This window comes from Scylla paramamosain, chromosome 32 (assembly GCF_035594125.1).
Source record: "Scylla paramamosain isolate STU-SP2022 chromosome 32, ASM3559412v1, whole genome shotgun sequence".
NCBI lineage: Eukaryota > Metazoa > Arthropoda > Malacostraca > Decapoda > Portunidae > Scylla > Scylla paramamosain.
In genome coordinates this window covers 2,036,342-2,054,582 of record NC_087182.1, presented here as the reverse complement: position 1 = coordinate 2,054,582, position 18,241 = coordinate 2,036,342, and the positions used below count along the sequence as shown (strand labels likewise).

The following is an 18,241-nucleotide window of genomic DNA, read 5'->3' as shown; positions in this document are numbered from 1 at the left end:
TATTCTATTTGGAAACCGACTCCTTCATATTTCTCTCTTAAACCTAAATTTTTCAAGCTCGAACCCGTTATTTCTTGTTTTATACTGGTTACTGATCCTAAGAATTTTGCTTACGTCCCCCTTTTCATAACTCCTATACCACTTAAAGACTTCTATCAGGTCCCCTCTTAACTACGTCTCTAAGGAATGTAAATTTAACAGCTTAGTCTCGTTTCGTAAGGAATACACCTCATCCCATGTATCCTTTTAGTCATTCTCCTTTGTACTGATTCTGTGTGTGAAGCGTTGACTCCACCGATGAATGAGATCAGAGACTGTGATGAATGCAAGGCACATAATTGATGAAAGAAACCATAGATTGTGACGGAGTGTATTACTAGAGCATGATACAAGAATCACATCTCTTTTTTATCCATTCAGAGATACCGAGTTAACTCAGACAAGTGTGGGAGTGTGAATAACTCCATTTAACTTCTCACTCATGGTCAATTTACTCATTTCTGCTGAGCATTAAAAGAAATTACGCGTGATCGCACAAAATTATACGCCCCTAGAAGTTCAGGCATCCTTAAAGACACGCTAGAGTACACTAACCAGTTATATATGATGAGAGACGATTAACATTCCTCTCCCTTTTCTTACTCCTCTCCATCTTCTCTTTACATGTTGGCCATCCCTACCACCATCATCATCATTCATTCATTACTTTAAACAGCTCTAACACCACGCTGGTCACTTCCCTCACAGCACCTCCAATTCCACACGAGAAGATCTTTCATACACATTTCTGCCTGTGGGTTTCACCGTACCTTGTATTTTGCGTGTGTGTGTTTTATTTATGAATCCATTTTTTTACTTCTTTTCCCATGTAAGAGTGTTCCCGCAATGCACACGCAATAAGGAACACACTACACGTTCAGTACAATGCTTTGTTATCTGTGTGAATCAGTAAGATGGCTTTTGAAGACGCTACAAAACTGGATTTGACACACGCGAGCATTTCTACTACTGTTGCTACTGCTGCTACTACTACTACTATTACTACTGCTGCTATAACTATTTTTAACACCAACAACAACCATTACTACTACTACTACTACTACTACTACTACTACAATTCTGGTGGTTCTGGTCTAGTCGTGGGTGGTATAATAGTACCATGTTTATAGAACAGATGTGTTAGGTAAACGAACACCTCAGCCTGCCTCTCTCACTCCTTCCTATCATCCCCAGAAAGCTGCCTTCCCTCCCCCCTCCCCCCTGACTCAACCCGCCTGTTTTTTCTGACACGCATGAACTAAAATTAAACAAAAATAATACCCTCTCTTTCTCATTTCTTAAGTAGAGCTGTTTTTATTATCATACTAGCGCCTCCTTCCCTCACCCCCTCTGCTGGTGACTCCCTGCTTGCTTTTCTGACACGCATGCACTAATACTAAACAACAACGTATCTCTTTCTTAATTTCAGTTCATTTCCTATCAGTGAATGCAAAGTGGAAAAATGGATAGTTTTACACACGTTGTTTCTATCACTTTATAGTCTAAACAAAGAGATTTCGTTAGTTTTACATACTTTTCAGTCTAAATGAGGTGATTCAGAACACGTCTATGCAAATAAGGACGTCTAGACACCGGTTGAAGTACTGGGTCAAGCTAGAGACCTGTTGCCACTGCTGCTGTCTTGCTGGGACCAACACCCGTGCGCCGCATCTCGACTACTTTCAAAAGGCTCTAGATGAAATTGCACGAATTTTAAGGGTGTTTTTACGGTTCTAGTGACAGATTAGCAAGATTTCCACATCAATAAACACTCAGTTAATAAACACTCTTAAGTGTCCGGCTAATCATCCTGGTGTCCTTTGAAAATAGTAATGGTGAGAGAGCTGAGCGTTTCTGAATACTGGCTCTGGATACCGAATCAGTCTCGTGCCAACCCTAATCGTTTTACCAAGAGTTGTCTTAAACACACTGGGACAGAGATGCCAGTTTGTACTATCTGGGAGAGAGAGAGAGAGAGAGAGAGAGAGAGAGAGAGAGAGATGTATGAGACAGTTTAGATCTTACTTCATTTTTCTGGTGTCTGTGTGGTGGTTTTCAAACTGCCAAACACAAGCCATGGCCAGTGAGGGAAAGAGGCGGCGGAGGCTCATGCAACACAGCCAACCACCACAGTTTGAGTCGCTTCACTGCACGTGCTCCGCTCATCATGAAGCAGCAGAGGAGTCTCGAGTTGCTCGAAATATGCTTCTGAAATAAAATCTTATCTGGACTAGAAATTTGATGTTTAGTTATTTTATCAATTTCTTTATCATTGTTTTCTTTTTTTATTATATATCTTCATTCATTGTTAGTAAGCCAGTAAGTAGGAAACTGTGCAGGCGAGGCATTTCCTGCAGGGGTTAAGCAAACAACCATCAGATGAAAGCAGCGTTTTAGTTGTCTGAGGTCAAGGTCCACTACTGCCAGCTTGGGTCTGGGCACTGGAGGCACGATTGAGGTCAGGGGTTGCTAAACATTTTAGGTGTACTCACTTTCAGTGTCTGGTGGCTCTCTAAAACAGGAGCGTCTCCATACATCACTTGGTATACGTATCTTCAAATGCTGCTTAATTTGTGTTTTACGAGGTCCAGCTCGTGAATGCCCTGTCACCGGAATCTGTAACACCAGAAAACTTAAAGTAATGCAGTTAGGAATAATTTATGCGTCAAATGCCTTGCGAGAGGACGAGTGAAACAAGTCAACCAGCACTTCCTTCATGACGGTGCACACCCTCTGAGTCCTAAGTGGCAGCCACCTGTGAGCAAGGCAGCCACAAATCTCCTGCTTCCTTGCCTGACAGAGAGAGAGAGAGAGAGAGAGAGAGAGAGAGAGAGAGAGAGAGAGAGAGAGAGAGAGAGAGAGAGAGAGACCTAGTACATATTTGGTGAGGCAGCCTAGCTGTAAAACATGTTTCTTGTTGTGAAGAAACTGTTATAACTTGATTTTGTAGATTTGAGTTGTATGTGAACGTATCACGAAGTATAAATACCGACAGTAATAATTTCCACATCGCAACTTTTTCTTCAACGTGGAAATTATTGTGAGGCCCAGTGGCTGTATCAACAAACGTTTATTCTAGCATTGCACGTGGAGCCTCAAGGACGTCCACTGCCACGCTCTTAGGATACTACGTCTCTGTTGTGGGCTTGCGTGTTGTAGCATTAAGCATATTCAACAGACTATTATGAGTAGTGCTTCCTGCATGTGACTCCCCCGGGTACAAGTGACTCTCGCTTACTGACAAGGCGTGAGACTGAGATGGTGTTATCAATCATTGTGCCAGTTTTGATTCCCTCACCGCACACTCGGTAAAAACCAATGGCGCGACAAGCAGGCACCTTCAGTCTGAATTGCAGCAAGGTGAAAAATCCATAAGGTAACCAGCCATAATAATTAGTCCTCTGACAGAAATGGTCTGGACACTCATGTTGTTCAGAAAAGGCTAACCCCCTTATCGCTATCATTTTCGCGCTCCACATATCCGAATACTAATGAGTAAAAATATCACTGACTATTTCTCGCGCACTTGTATGAAATTGCCCTTAAATGTATGATTTCCGTCACGATCAACGAAGGTTAACAGCTGTAACAAGGTAACTCTGGTTTGAACTATTATTACGAATCCTTAAAGATCCGGAACCCCTCAGCAAGTGTTTAACTCATTACAAACAGTAGTTGCGTAGCTTCATCATGCATGGTAAAGTTGTAATAAACTTTTAAATATATCCTTTCACTTTTCAGGTGAGATATAACGTGAGGTATAACGTTACTTACAAAACTACACGAGATTACTTAAACGACTCCTAATATGAAGCTCCAAGTAGGTCATATTGATACTTAACGCCCAGCTTTCCGTCAACACACAATACCATCGCTATTTAGAATATTTAGTCCTTCCTACCTGATGATTTACCGACCTCATACAATACACATCGCAAGGGTACCTACCTACCGAAAGTCGCCACCCCTCCTCTCTTCATGTTTTACTTCACTGCTTGGCCAGGAGCAAATGAACTTTTCCTTTACTCTCCTTTTCTTTCTCTGACGCTACACTACACTAGCGCCACTTATCAGCCTTTTCCATTTTTGTTTAGAGTTGCAGGGCGTACTATGTAAATAAATTCATGAAATATCGATGAAAAAAAAATGATAAAAAGATGAATAAACAAGTAAATAAAATGAAAGAACAAATTGACATGATAATAAAACAATACTAATGGAAAAAAAATAAAAAAAAATAAGGAAACAAACACAGGTAAAAAAAGGAGTTGGCATGATAAAAAGACATCAAATAGTGAAAAATATTTAATCTGAAGCTCCATGCGGCCTGGACATAGTATACTTGATGCTATAGTCCCTGTGGTTATGATGACAGTAAAAAAAAAAGAAAATCAAAGGAGAAGCCAGTGTAGTAGGGAGTGAGGGGCAAGGCGGCGGGCGGGCAGGCTGGGTGTGTCCTGCCTGCCGGCCTGAAGCAGAGGGGAAGCACAGCACTCTGTCATAACGCTGAGTGACATCTTGGACACCACCTCTATACATGGCACAGTGAATCAGCCAGTCTGCATGGTTAATATTACAGATGTATACATAGAGCTACTGCACATGCAATACATACACTTATTTACAGAGAATACACATATATAATAATCTATGTACATAAATACAGTCTTCCTTTACAAGCTGGTTAATACTCTTTTATTTAAATATGACATAATGACTCAGTTCCTTAAAATTAAGTCAAGGATAAGAGATACACATGGAAAAGTTAGTCTATTACAAAATATACATAGTGTGTGCTACAAGAATGGAAGGAATATATATAACATGACTTAAATAAATGGAAGAGGAGAAAATGCCATATATACTGCAGCACTAACTGATAAAAACGAAGCTATTTAATTTTTTCAAGGACGGAAGAGGAAGAAGGGAAGGAGGATGGATGGTCACTCAAGCTCACTCATGTAGATTCAATTTACTATTAGTTTTCCTAAGATTAGTGCGCCAGGGGTTGGGCGGCTCCTCGTCCTCCTCTTGTCTGGTGTCGATGGGGCTCCTGGTGTGGGTGGAGGAGATGGTGGCGGTGATGGTAGTGGTGGTGGTGGTTCTGCTGCTCCCTCCTGCAGTGCTCTCCTTCTCCTGGGTTCTCTCGGAGGGCTGGGGGGAGTCCTGGTGCCCAATGTTGGTGACCTTGATCCTCTTCACCTCCTCCACCTTGGGCACATACAATGGAGCCCTGCAAAGATGGAACACTGTACTCTTCTGTCGCTTCACACTGCACAGAAGATCTTGCAATTTTGTAAAATTAGGTCTTAGTTGCAGTTTCGTAATTTACATGAAGAAACGAAGATTATCTTGTATGAAGTGATAATATAAAAGGGTATTTGCTATGAACTTTTTAAAATTCGCACTGTATTGTTAGTCTTGGTACACAAATGTTGCAATTTTGTACACTACATGAAGATACAAATATTATCTTGTTTAAAATGGAGATATAAAAAAGCTATTTGTAGTTGACTTTTTTGAATAGCTGAACAAATGTCCGTAAAGGTTTATAATTGGCAGCAGGTTACCATATATATAGCTTCAGGAAAACATGTTACAGATATTATTAAATTAAATGGCAAATCTCAACAAAACAAGAGGAAAAATCTACGAAGAATGACTCAATGGGTTTTTAGTACAGCAGATCAAAAGTTTATAATTTGCAGTTAGAGCCACAGCAAGATCTGAATTAATGTACAGAAGACAACAAAGTGCAGCTCACAGAAAGAAAGTTTCAGCAAAGAGCAGGAAGGATTTAAACCACTGAGATTTTAGAAAAGAAAAGGAATAAGATCAAATTTTTCACTTAGAGGGTTGAATGGATGGAAGAAAGGGAAGAAAGTTTATACTACATTGAAAAAAAAGTATATGGCAGAATCAATAACAGCAATATGGGAATGTATACTGAACATGTATGGCAAGAGGAAATTTACTTAGAAGGAAGCTTTTTAATAAGGGCAAGAGTGAAGGTTTTGGAACAGAAGGGTGGCATGCAGCAGGGGTGTGACATCTTCATGGCTATTTAATCTATAGATGGATGGTGCAAGAGTGTGTAGGATCATAACACATTCGTTGGTGCAAGACAGCAAGAGGAGGACTTATGATGACACTGGAGGAGGAGGGGCAGAGTGTGTGAGGAATGGGAGATAGAGGAGAGGGGACTAGAGTATGCAGGAAGGAAGCAGAAGAACAGAAATATATGGTAACTTTTGTCATGGTTATCCTCTATGGGGACTAGCATTAGATAAATAGATAGATAAGAGAGAGAGAGAGAGAGAGAGAGAGAGAGAGAGAGAGAGAGAGAGAGAGAGAGAGAGAGAGAGAGAGAGAGAGAGAGAGAGAGAGAGAGAGAGAGAGAGAGAGAGAGAGAGAGAGAGAGAGAGAGAGAGAGAGAGAGAGAGAGAGAATATGGTAACTTTGGTCATGGTTATTCTCTATGGGAGTTCTTAAGGACTAGTATTAAATAAATAAATAGATAGATAGATTGATAGATAGATAGATAGAAAAAAAAGGGAAATAGACAGATAGATAGATAGTTGGAAGTGAAGCATTTCTTGCAAATCAATTTAACAGATAGGGAAAACAGGTATGCACTGTGTATACCTGAGTAAAAGGAAATAATTTTTTTCCAGTTACTGAAGTAGACACAAGCACAACACATATGCATGCAGATTAGGAAGAAACATTTCAGTACAGGACTATATATACATCATACTGTGGATTTATAATACTACTACAAAACAATGTCATATGTACAAGTCTGAGTTTGTTTGGTCGGTCATCAAATGTCTTCAGAGTTTCAATTTCCTTTCAAAGTCAAAGGCATTAGTAGTCTGTCTGTCAGTCTTGTTGTCTTAGTAGTCATATTCCTTTCACAGACTCAAGTGGTGATGGCAATACATGTGTCTTTACTATGATGTGCATGTATCAGGGGGCATCATATCTGTAGGATACATAATAATAACCATCTCTACATTGCAAGAAATCTAACACTTGACATATGTACAAGATAGTGTCAGTATTAATGTAACTAAAAGGTATTATCCATTCATTACCAACACAGAAGTATGAAACATATTTCCAAATTACAACAGTCAAGAAGCTTTCTGATCACCAAGGCAAGGTTCTCACAACACCAAGAAAACTTTATGCAAGGCCCAAGACTCAGAGAACAATGTACAGCATGCCATGAAGGACGAGACAGACAGTGCACGTCCATCCTCACACAGTGAAGCCTCCAGGACAGCTGTGACAATTCCTCCCCCACTCCTCCCTTCCCTCAACACATTTAAAGCAAGCATGAGCAGAAACCAGAAGTCCCTTGCCTCCTTGCCTCTGTGTTCCCTTTAGCTACCCTGCCACTCACACTAGGGTCTAGTGCTTGGGATGCGGACGAGGTGGGCTGGAGACTGCGTGCATGTTGTGACTGGATGGCTACTGAAACAACAACTAGTGAGATATTGCGCCAGGAAAGTCACTGATTGCTTGTGTGTGGAGAGAAACAGTTCATTAGTGGCTGCTGGTAATCCTAGTGCTGTGCTCACTTCAAGTATTCTTTAGTTCATGAATTAGTTACAGCACTGCAGGTATCAATGTATGTACAATATCAATTACAAGGAGAATCAGTGCTTATGGTACAGTATATGTAACACTATGATGTGTTTGTGGCCAGCGAGATATAGTGATAAGATAACAATTCTTACATAAACACTGGCAGTCTATGTATGCTGTAAAGTCAGTCAAGTCAGGTCAGGTCAGGTCAGGTCAGGTCATCTATCTTAAAACTCAACACATAAAAAAAACATGAAAGGGAAAAGATGGGAGGAGACTCAGACTGACACAAGAGCACTCTATATTCCCAAGTGTTTCAACAAAAGTCTTTTGAAAGAGACCTCTAAAAACATCTTTTGCAGAAATGTGAGAATACAGAATACTCTCCATTGAGCCTAAGCTTTCCTGTCACCTTCATCACTAATCAAGAAAAGTTTAAAGAGATGAGGATAAAAGAACAAACAGTAAACCAAGCAAGTCGGAGAAAAGAACATGATGAAGAAGAGGAACAGATCAGAAAGAAACAAAACATTCACAGCACAGGAAGGCCCTCTAAGCAGGACTTGTGGAGCTTGGGACTTTGATTTACCATACTACGGTACATCAGTAACTAACACTTTTGATGGGGAATGTTTTTATCACCAGAGGAGCATTACTACTGATTAAAATAGAGTAACTCAGTATCAGTTGTCAATTTTGGCTATGAGGGAAGACTAAATGGAACAACACTAATAGAACTGTCTTGTAGAGGCTGCCTTATACTTCAAAGCCTCTTTGTTCTTCTGAAGAGTAAGTACAGAGTCTAAGCACAGTCCAGTTTAAACAGGAGTCGTACCGTATGAATAAATCACATCATAAAACAAAGAAGTGTAAGAACAATCACGTATGTATTTCATCGTGAATAAAAACATACAAATCTTAAGCCACATCAAAAGAAAATCATATTACAATTCATCAAAGGGAAGATAAAGTCCACAAATGTACTAGTAATGGTGAAAAGGTATCAATGGAGTTATATAATGTCTACCTGCTGGGCCTGATATATCACTGAGGGGTCTTAAGGAAGCTTGGCCTGGCAGTCTGGTTTATTTCTGAGTAGTGTTATGGAAGCTATCTATGGGACTACATAATGTGTATTTTCTGGCAATGGAAGTTTGGTATATCATGGAGGTGTCTTGGAGTAACTGGTTCTGGAAGTTTGGTATATCACTGAGGGGTCTTGGGGAAATTGGGCCTGGGAGTTTGGTCTATCTCTGAGTGGTCTTAAGGAAGCTATCTATGAGGATAAATAATGTGTGTTTGCTGGGACCAGGAAGTGTGGTATATCAATGAGGTGTCTTAGAGTAGCTTGGCCTGGATGCTTGGTATATCTCTGAGGGGTCTTATGAAAGCTATGGCCTTAAATTCTATCTATGAAGGTAATGATGCATATTGTCTGTGCCTGGAAGCTTGGTATATCACTGCAGCATCTCAGGGAGGCTCACCGGCGTGCATCGTCCTCCCGCCGCATCATCAGTTGTCGCTTCCAGGGGGGGATGGACTGCAGTCTCTTCTCCTCTGCCTCCTGCAGCCGCTGCTCCTCTGCCTCCTTCTTGGCGCGCTCGGCTGCCTTTCTCGCCAGCATCTGCCTCTTCCAGTCTGGGATGCGGTTCCCAGATGGGTCAGTGTCTGGCACCTGGAATTTCAAAGGTGTTACCGTCTTGCCTTGTGTTCAGTGGCATGACAAGAAAATATTGCCGGTGAATATGACTGAACATCACGTGCCTTTTGGGGATGAGCAACTATGGTTAAGGATAAAAAATTTGACATGCTGAATGTGTTCGTCTACTCATGATCACAATGACACCCTTTACTAAATCAAATGTTAAATTGTTTACATTCATAATCCTTAGGAGTTCCAATCCTTATGTCTTGTATAACTCAGCAGCTCACTAGTGCATCAGAACCTCACACTCCACTCACCTGATCCACAAATTTACTGGCAGAAAACTGTCTGGAAAGCTCCTCCTTCTCCTGCCTGATGTGGATCTCCTCCTCCTTGGCTCGCTCCGACTTCAGCTTCTTGATGCCGGGGATATCAACTCCCATCTTGAGCTCAGCAATGACATCATTCTTGACAGAGTTGATCAGTGGCTCTGGTGGTGCTGCAAAAAGTCCACCATCAGGAACGAGGAACAAAGAACACGTACATTTAGCAAAGATAAAAGTTTTCTGTCTATTCTATCCACACAATATCAAAACAGCATAAGAAGAAGGGCTGTTCACTTACACACAGGTAGCTTGAGGGCAATGGAGGTTGGCTTCACACTCTTGGTCTCAATCTTCCTCAGCTGAACACTCTGTAGGTCTGTCACACTGATGGTCGGCAGCACTGTCTTGTTGCTGTTGTGAGAGAGTGTGTTGTTGTTGCTGTGGTTGGTGTTTAGTGTGTTGGTGCGTGTGCTGGACATCGTATTGAAGGAGGAAGAAGTAGGGGGAGCAGGAGGAGCAGGAGGAGGAGGAGGAGCACCATTACCAATATCCTTAGTGGCTGGGTCTTCCTCGCTAGACTCTGGGATGGCAGGGAGTGGGGGAGGGATGACAGATGCCGAGCCGTTGCTGGCATCATGGGTGTCAATCTCTTCTGTAATTGTGTGGTGTGCGCTTCCACTGTCGTGCTCTGTGTCGCTGTGGTGTGTCGCGGCAGAGAGGGGCGTTATGCCACTGTAATGTGATGTACCGTTGTGATTCGCTGTACTGATTTGGTGTGAAGTGCCGTTGTGGTGTAGGGTCCCAGTTTGGTGTGATCCGTGGCCTGCCTTTGCCTCCCCGCTTGGTGAACGTGCAATGGTGCTTTCTCCGAGTGAACGCAGGTACTCTGAGGGCTTGATGAGGCCAGAGTCTGAAGGCTGGGTGGGGAACTTGGGGGGAATGAATGGCAGGGTCTTCCCATGCATGAGGTGAGACTTGCCGAGTTGCGGGGAGTGGCCCAGCTCCTCATTGGAAGCGGCGACCTCTCTCTCCCTCCCATCAGCCATGATCTTACCGTAATGCTCAGCCATGTCCAGGGGCAATGATGAAGGGCGCTCTCCATTCAAGCCTGGTGAGGATAAACACAGTCAAATTGGGAAATTCTTTAATTACAGATGCTCTAGATAAATGAAAACTGGCCAGTGACATGCAATAAGTAATATAATTTCCATACTTGCATAATCTTAGTATGTGATCAGATTGTTTGTCAAAAAAATATTTCAAGCTAAAAATACTCTTTTCTCTGCAGACAAATTACATGCACAACAAAATTCTCACTACCAATGGAACTTTTCTCACTTCTCTGTGAATTCCTCCTGACAAATGAAGAGGGGCTGCCACCGAGGCCCTCATCAACGTGATCCTCCTCCTCCTCCCTCTCCTCCACCGAGCTGTGGGCAGACCTGGGGGAGGGAGGCTTGGAGGAGGCGGGTGAGATGCCATTAGCCTCCTCAGCCGATCTGTGTGAGGAGCTCGGGGACTGTCTCGGGGAGGTTGCTGTGTCTGGCATGGGTGGCGGCGGCGGCGGTGGCGGCTCTGAATTGGTGCGGGAGACTGGAGTGCGGCCGTGGGAGTGGGAGGAAGTGGGTGGCATGGAATGTGTTGAATGGAGTCTCTGGCGGCCTGTTGCTTCTTCCTCTCCATCATCATCATCCCCAAACTCTGTAGTGACACAGGGCATCATGAGGCACTGACCAACCTCACTAAAACTACAAAAATGTTCAGTATTTCAAGGACCAAGACTGTGTACACTGTGCAGTCACCGGTACTGAACACACACTGATAGCAACGAATGATACAGGACAAAAGCGTACTTGGAAATGCAAATAAACAAAGTGACAATAAACCACATTACTACAACAAGGATAAGATTCAAGCAAGCCTCCATCTCCTTCTCCACCACCTCCTCCTCCTCTCCTTCCCGACGTACCAGCCGGCGGAGGAATGTCCCCCTGCGAGCCACTGTTACAGACGTCAGGTCGGGCTGATTCGTCGCTCAGTGGCGCCCCCCGGTCGTAGTCCGGCGGGGGGACACCTGTGGTCAATGAGTCAAGGGTCAGGGCTGGGAACACTGGAGATACAAGTGAAAGTCAATTTATTCAATCTGTATCTGGGGGAGTTAAAGGTGCCATGGAATTTTCTTGCTCATCACGGTTACCCATTTTTGTCAGTCTGTCGTAATTCTGGTGCTTTGGATTTGTTGCAGTAGTACAGTATTCTGGACTAATACTGTTTTACTGAGAAATGGCAGGTATTTACAGCAACATATACTATATAATGGTCTTCACTGCTTGCTTCTGTTGAAAAGTTTAGTCAGCAAGCAAAAACTTGCAAAGCTTTTTACATATTAGGAAAATTTAATAGCAGTAAAGGCTGAAGCTTCTGAACATATCATACCAGTAAGCCAAATTACACGTAACTCTTATCAACACACACACACACACACACACACACATCTTCTATCTCCTTTCTTCTTCCTACAATCTAATCCAAACACAAACAATGACAAACACACACACACACACACACACACACACACACACACACACACACACACACACACACACACACACACACACACACACAAGCAACATAGCTCGAAAAAAAAAGCAAACAGACACCAATCCTGACAACCCAACACAGCATCAGCCCCAGCAAGAAGCAACCCACGGCCTGCACTCACCAGCAATCAGATCATCAAGGCCCTGAAGCCGCTGCCTCTGTCTGGCTGCCTCGTCGTCTTCGTCTACCACGTCCTGCTTTGATCTGGAGCGGCGCAGGGTCGAGGAGTCCCTGGGGCGTCCCTCTGGCAGGTGTGTCGGGTTGATGTCCTCGTAGTGGTGATCATGGGAGGAGCCGCTCGAGGTGGAGGCCGCGTCATCACTGCTGTGGATGTCTGCCTTCACTGCAACACGAGAAGAGGACATGAGATGGAGGAGAACCAAGGATAACTGAGGCGTGTGAGATGGATGGCCGAATGTGAATAAGGCAATGATAAACTAAGAGCACTGACTGAGATACGGCGCTGTAACATGCTAGTTATCTGAGAAAAGGACGTGGATGAGAAGTGAGGCGTGTGAATGGTGATGGGGGAGGGGGCAGAGGGTGAATGGGTGAAATGGGTATAAAAGAGTGAAGGTAAACTAATGCAGAAAGGAAAGAAATGGATAAGAAAACAAGAAAGAGAGAATATGCAAATGCGGCAATGACCAATAAAAGAAGTTGAAAAAAGAAAGAAAAAAAAAAAAAGAAGCGAAGAATGAGCGGAGGAGCACGTGGCAAGAATTACAAGAGAAGGACATGATGCGGAGAAAGCAAGAAAGCGGAACAGAGAGATAAAACCTGCGCATTGAAATTACAACTAGACCAACGCCATTAATACGAGCCTAAAACATATTCCATTATAGCAACCGTGATAATATGGGCAATGAAGCAAATAAACATAGAAAAAAACAAGTATAAATAAGTGCTTTTTGATTTTATACAGCATACCACATCATTTAAACTCCCTTTCTCTTCCTGTCTTATTTCCAGCAACCTCACACCTCGTACTATTTCACTCATCTCTCCCCCTCCCTTCCTGCCTACCTCGGCGCCGCCCCTCGGAGAACTGACCGTGTCCATCTAGTTTCTCCCATTAAGTTTTAGTCACGCTGAGCTAATGGAGCGTGACTGGGAGAGTGTGACTGCAGGTGGTGAAGTGCGTGAGAGAAAGATAAACAAGGAACGGGACTAGAGGTAGCCTGTAGGATGTCTGTTGGCCTCACTGAAGATTCGGTGACTGTGTGTGAGCAGGAGGTGACGGAGTGTGACCTGTCTTAAAATAAAGCTTTTTTTTTTTTCTTTATCGCTTGACTGAGAAATCGTTAGACATTATTTAGTCATAAGAACAACACCAATAACAGCAAAAACTACTAATACTACTACTATCTTCAATATATGGTACCGTAACTTTACAGTAGCACCGTTCATTAAGCCACCAGGTGACACCCTCGACAGGTACACACGAAGACTCAATAAACAGGAAGTAATCTAACCATCAGGCAGGTGGCACATTACGGTTCCCTTGCACACCGCGCCTCTGGTTCGCTCTCCTGCTGGGGTCTTCCTAAAGCGACTACGTGCTGGGACCAAGTAGAACACAAAGGAAGAACGAGGTGCAGTGGAAGTGGGAAATGCGAGCAGAATAATGAGTTACTTCCTACTCTAACAGCAGCGGCAGTAGCGACAAGAAAAACAGTGATACCAACAGAAAGACGATGATGATAACGATGACAACGACCATGACGACGGCGAAGAAGAACAAGAACAAGAACAATAACATGAACAACAACAATAACAGCAGCTACAACAAAAACAACAACAACAAACGTGACCATACCACAAAATACGAAGAAAACAATAACCTTTCTCATCTTGTGAAAAAAATAAATAAAGGTAAAAATAAAATAAAATTAAATAAAACAAATAAAAAAAAAAATTACAGTCAGGGTCCGTTTCCCGCTTGAAATTCGGGGCGGAAAGCAGCACAAGGAGCAGGTGAGAGTTGAGTAGCAGTAGTAAATAAGCAGGGAAGCAGAGGAGGCGGCAGGGAGTCGTGGTCACTAGGGTGTAGAAACAAGGCCAAGATTTATAGAGAGTTAGCAGGGAGAATAGAAAGGGAAAGGCGGTTAGCTAAGCAGAGAGAGAGAGAGAGAGAGAGAGAGAGAGAGAGAGAGAGAGAGAGAGAGAGAGAGAGAGAGAGAGAGAGAGAGAGAGAGAGAGAGGTTCCCAATCGTCATTATCTGCCTAAATCTTCGTATTATCTTCCGTTTTCCATGACTCGCTATTTCCCCGTTTTCTTTTGCAATTTTCCTACTTTCTATCGTGTAATTTTCTTCTAATAATGACATGAAGCCCAATCATCGCTGTATTTAAGGGGAAGCTATTGTAGATCTCTCGTTTTTGGTATATTGAGCTGAGATTCTTCAACAATTACCCATCATGATTTTCTTTGCTATTTTTTAAAGCTCTATTAAGGTCGCGTCTTCATTCATTTTCATTGTTACCTGATAAATTTGTCTTTCTCGGTAACCTCATTTTCTATAACCATCAGTTTTTACGTTTTCTTCAACTGTTCAACTATTTTTTGTTTTTGTTTTGTTTTTCTGGTTCCTTACATAAGAGCATAAGGAAATTTGTAAAAAGTCAGAAGGCCTACACGTGGCAGTCCTTTGGATATAAAAAAAACATGCCTATATCCACCTATCACCTATATTCATAAATTTATCTAATCTTTTTAAAGCTCCACTTCCCTCATCCTCAATTTCTTTCACATACACAAGCGCTTTATCAGATTATATTTCACATTTCACACATTTTTGTCTGTTCTTCGCTCTCCTCCCATTATTCTCTTCCATTTCCTACATTTTCGTCTTTCTGTTCACTTCCCTTCCTTCTTATTCTTTAGTTTCGCCTTTTCTTCGCTTTCCTCCCTTCAGTCTCCGTTTCCTACATTCTCGTCTTTCTCTTCGCGTCCCTCCCTTCTCTTTCCCCGCACCTGGCCTGCAGCAGGACGCCAGCTGAGTGTTCTTTACCTTCTCGCTAATCAGTCACGTCTTGGTGTGGAAACCCGATGTAAGATTATTGCTGATGATTAGTAGTAGTAGTAGTAGTAGTAGTAGTAATAGTAGTTGGAGTTTATGCTATATTGTTGCCGTTGGTGCTGTTGTTATCATTGTTGATATTGTTGTTCTTTCTAATGCAATCCACGTAGTAGTAGTAGTACTAGTAGTAGTAGTAGTAGTAGTAGTAGTAGTGTTACTGTTGTTATTGCCATTCCTACTAATGCAGTTACAACGGTGGTCGACTTTTTACAACATGCTTATCACTAAACGAATCCTGGCAAGCATTATGACCACCACCACCACCACCACCACCATCACCACCGTTACAAATTGCTACCACGTGACCACTAACAGCAGAACCGCAGTCGCAGTTGCTTCCTTTAACTGTGGTGGGCGCGAGAGAACCGCTAGAGGGCCCGGAGGCAGATTAGTGATTTAGCAAAAGAAATTATTGCTGAAAACACAACAGTCTTCGTTCCGCGTGATTTTTCTTGGATAAATAAACGAGAGGCGAGACGTGCAGCCATTCTAGACCTGATTTCGACGTGGATTTAAGTTCCTCGGGGAGATTCTTGTGTTAAATCGGCTTTCTCTGTAATGAAAGCAAGTGATATTCAAGTAAATCAAACGGCATAAAGGATCTAAAGGAACAAAGCTGGGTATATTAATGGCGCAAAGAGAAAATATGAAGTGCGAGCAGGGATGCGTGACTGGAACACACACACACACACAAAAAAAAGACAAATAAACAAAACTACGCTATGAAAAGTAATAACAGAAGGATGAATTGTAGAAAACGGACATAAAAAAAAATGAAGCGAACACCTGACAAAAAAAACAAAAAACAAGAAAAAAGACATAAAAGAAAATTAGACGGAAAAAAAAATATCAGATAACCGAAAAAAAAGGAAACCGAACACCCCTCAGAAAAGAAAAGAAAAAAAAAAACTGAAAATACAGAAAAAGAATCCAATCAATGACTCCTGACAAACGATACTGGACACGAATCATCTCATAAGTCACCATTACGAAAGTTAATCTGTTACAATCTTCACGCGCACCGCCTTGCCACCTGGCGTCGTGTCTTGAGGTTTGGGGGGGTGAGAGAGCAGGAAGGGAGGGAGGGAGGGAAGGAGGAGAGGGGGGAGACGTAAAAGAGCAACCAATCACCAACCTGACGACCGTTTTTCTTGGTTTTCTCTCCGCCAAACGTCGTTCAGGGGCGCAACAGCAGCAGAGTTGCCGCCTTTTAGCGCCTCAAATCACGACAAAAGAATTAAGTCTTGACCCTGATATTTTCTTTTTGTTTCTCTCTCTCTCTCTCTCTCTCTCTCTCTCTCTCTCTCTCTCTCTCTCTCTCTCTCTCTCTCTCTCTCTCTCTCTCTCTCTCCCCGAAACCTAAATACGTGAGAAGTAATGGTGAGTGTAAGTTTCTCAAGTCATGACAAAAAGAGATAAAAAAAGTGGTTTGCATTATTGAGTATTATTATTATCCTCATATTTCCGAGAAGTTATTGAATTTTTGACACTGCTACCACCACCACCACAACCACCACCACTACTACTACTACTACAACTACCACCACCACCACTACTACTACAACTACTACATCACTCAATTCACCACGAGGGAAGAGTAGAAACTTTCAAAACACACACACACACACACACACACACACACACACACACGGTCCAAGTATTGCTGTCAGGCCCAACAAACACCCCTGTCTGGTTATTGATCTCCTTTCATACCCGTTGAGCATCCCGGCCGCCTTGCAAATAAATCCAGCCTTGTGTTCATCTCAATACCGGAACAGAGAAACTAAATCCGCGTTTCTTATTATTGGTAGTGTTGTTATTACCAGAGAGAGAGAGAGAGAGAGAGAGAGAGAGAGAGAGAGAGAGAGAGAGAGAGAGAGAGAGAGTAAACACATCACTATCTCCTAAGAGGCGTGGTCAAAGGAAACTAATTATTCTCCCTTTCTCTCTCTCTCTCTCTCTGTCACGCCTGGCTTCAGCAATAATAAGCTAAGTTCTTCACTGCTTTATTGACTAACTTCTTCAGGAGATTGATTACTCATTGTTATTCTGACTCGCCGGTTCCCATTCATCACTTCCTCCTTTCTTTTCACACCTCTTGGTTTGTGGAAAGCGGGAAGAGGAGGAGATGGGAGAGGGAGTGTTATGGATGAAAGATGTGGGTGGATAGGATGTTAGGGAGGTGAAGGAGAGGTGAGAAGAGTAGGAGATGAGGGATGTTGGTGGGTAGGGGATGTTTGAAAGGTGAAGGAGAGGTTGAAAGAGAAGGAGATAAGAGAAGAACTGTTATGGATGATTTGAGGGATGTTGTGAAGGTGAAGGAGAGGTGAAGGAGAGATTAGAAGTGTGGGAAGAAAGAGAGGCGGAGGGAAGGAGTGGTGAGGAGTAAGGGCGGAAGTAGAAAGCGTTGGTGACCGCGTGTGGGAGTCTGGTAATTAAAACTTCAACCTGTCATACCTGCTCGTGCGCGCGCACACACACACACACACACACACACACACACACACACACACACACACACACACAATTGGATAAATGACTACCCATGGTAACATGAACTTAAGCTCGGACTGACACACGCACAAGAAGCCAGATGAAAGCTGAGACACGCAGGCAAGATGGTAAGTCACGTCTGGACAAAACATTAAAGGAAGACACGACGACAGACTCCACGCACTCACGAGTAATTACCTCCCGCCAACCTATGATTAGTTACAAAACCCAACTACCTGGCAATACAACGCGGTGTAATTTACCCCGAAATTAATCTTAAATTACCTGAGCATTAGACACCTGTTCACGTAGCAAGAATCATCTACCGTTATTTCTGAGAGGAGCAAATGCGCTGCTTTTGTTCGTAGTGTCCGGTGAAACTTGTCCATCTCACCTTTATCATGCAACACAAGTGTCCGACTGTACCTGAACGCGGCGAGGCTGCGAGACAGTTCAAGGAC

General features: G+C 42.9%; 1 protein-coding gene across 10 annotated transcripts in view; it reads right to left on the bottom strand.

Moving 5' to 3' along the window:
* Window positions 1-4,333: 4,333 nt before the first annotated feature.
* LOC135089012 (espin-like) overlaps window positions 4,334-18,241 on the bottom strand; it is a 112,121-nt gene continuing 98,213 nt past the window's right edge. For 3 of the 10 annotated variants that reach the window (XM_063984147.1, XM_063984136.1, XM_063984146.1), the window contains 7 exons: window positions 12,326-12,547; window positions 11,573-11,677; window positions 10,942-11,304; window positions 9,902-10,711; window positions 9,595-9,776; window positions 9,117-9,307; window positions 4,334-5,272 (listed from right to left, as the gene is read on the bottom strand). In XM_063984147.1, the coding sequence (XP_063840217.1) occupies window positions 4,993-5,272; window positions 9,117-9,307; window positions 9,595-9,776; window positions 9,902-10,711; window positions 10,942-11,304; window positions 11,573-11,677; window positions 12,326-12,547 (2,153 nt within the window). In that variant the 3' untranslated portion in view covers window positions 4,334-4,992. Of the gene's footprint in view, window positions 5,273-7,406; window positions 7,519-9,116; window positions 9,308-9,594; window positions 9,777-9,901; window positions 10,712-10,941; window positions 11,305-11,572; window positions 11,678-12,325; window positions 12,548-18,241 lie in introns of all 10 variants that reach the window. The other 7 variants (XM_063984139.1, XM_063984140.1, XM_063984142.1 and 4 more) reach the window with 7 other exon arrangements.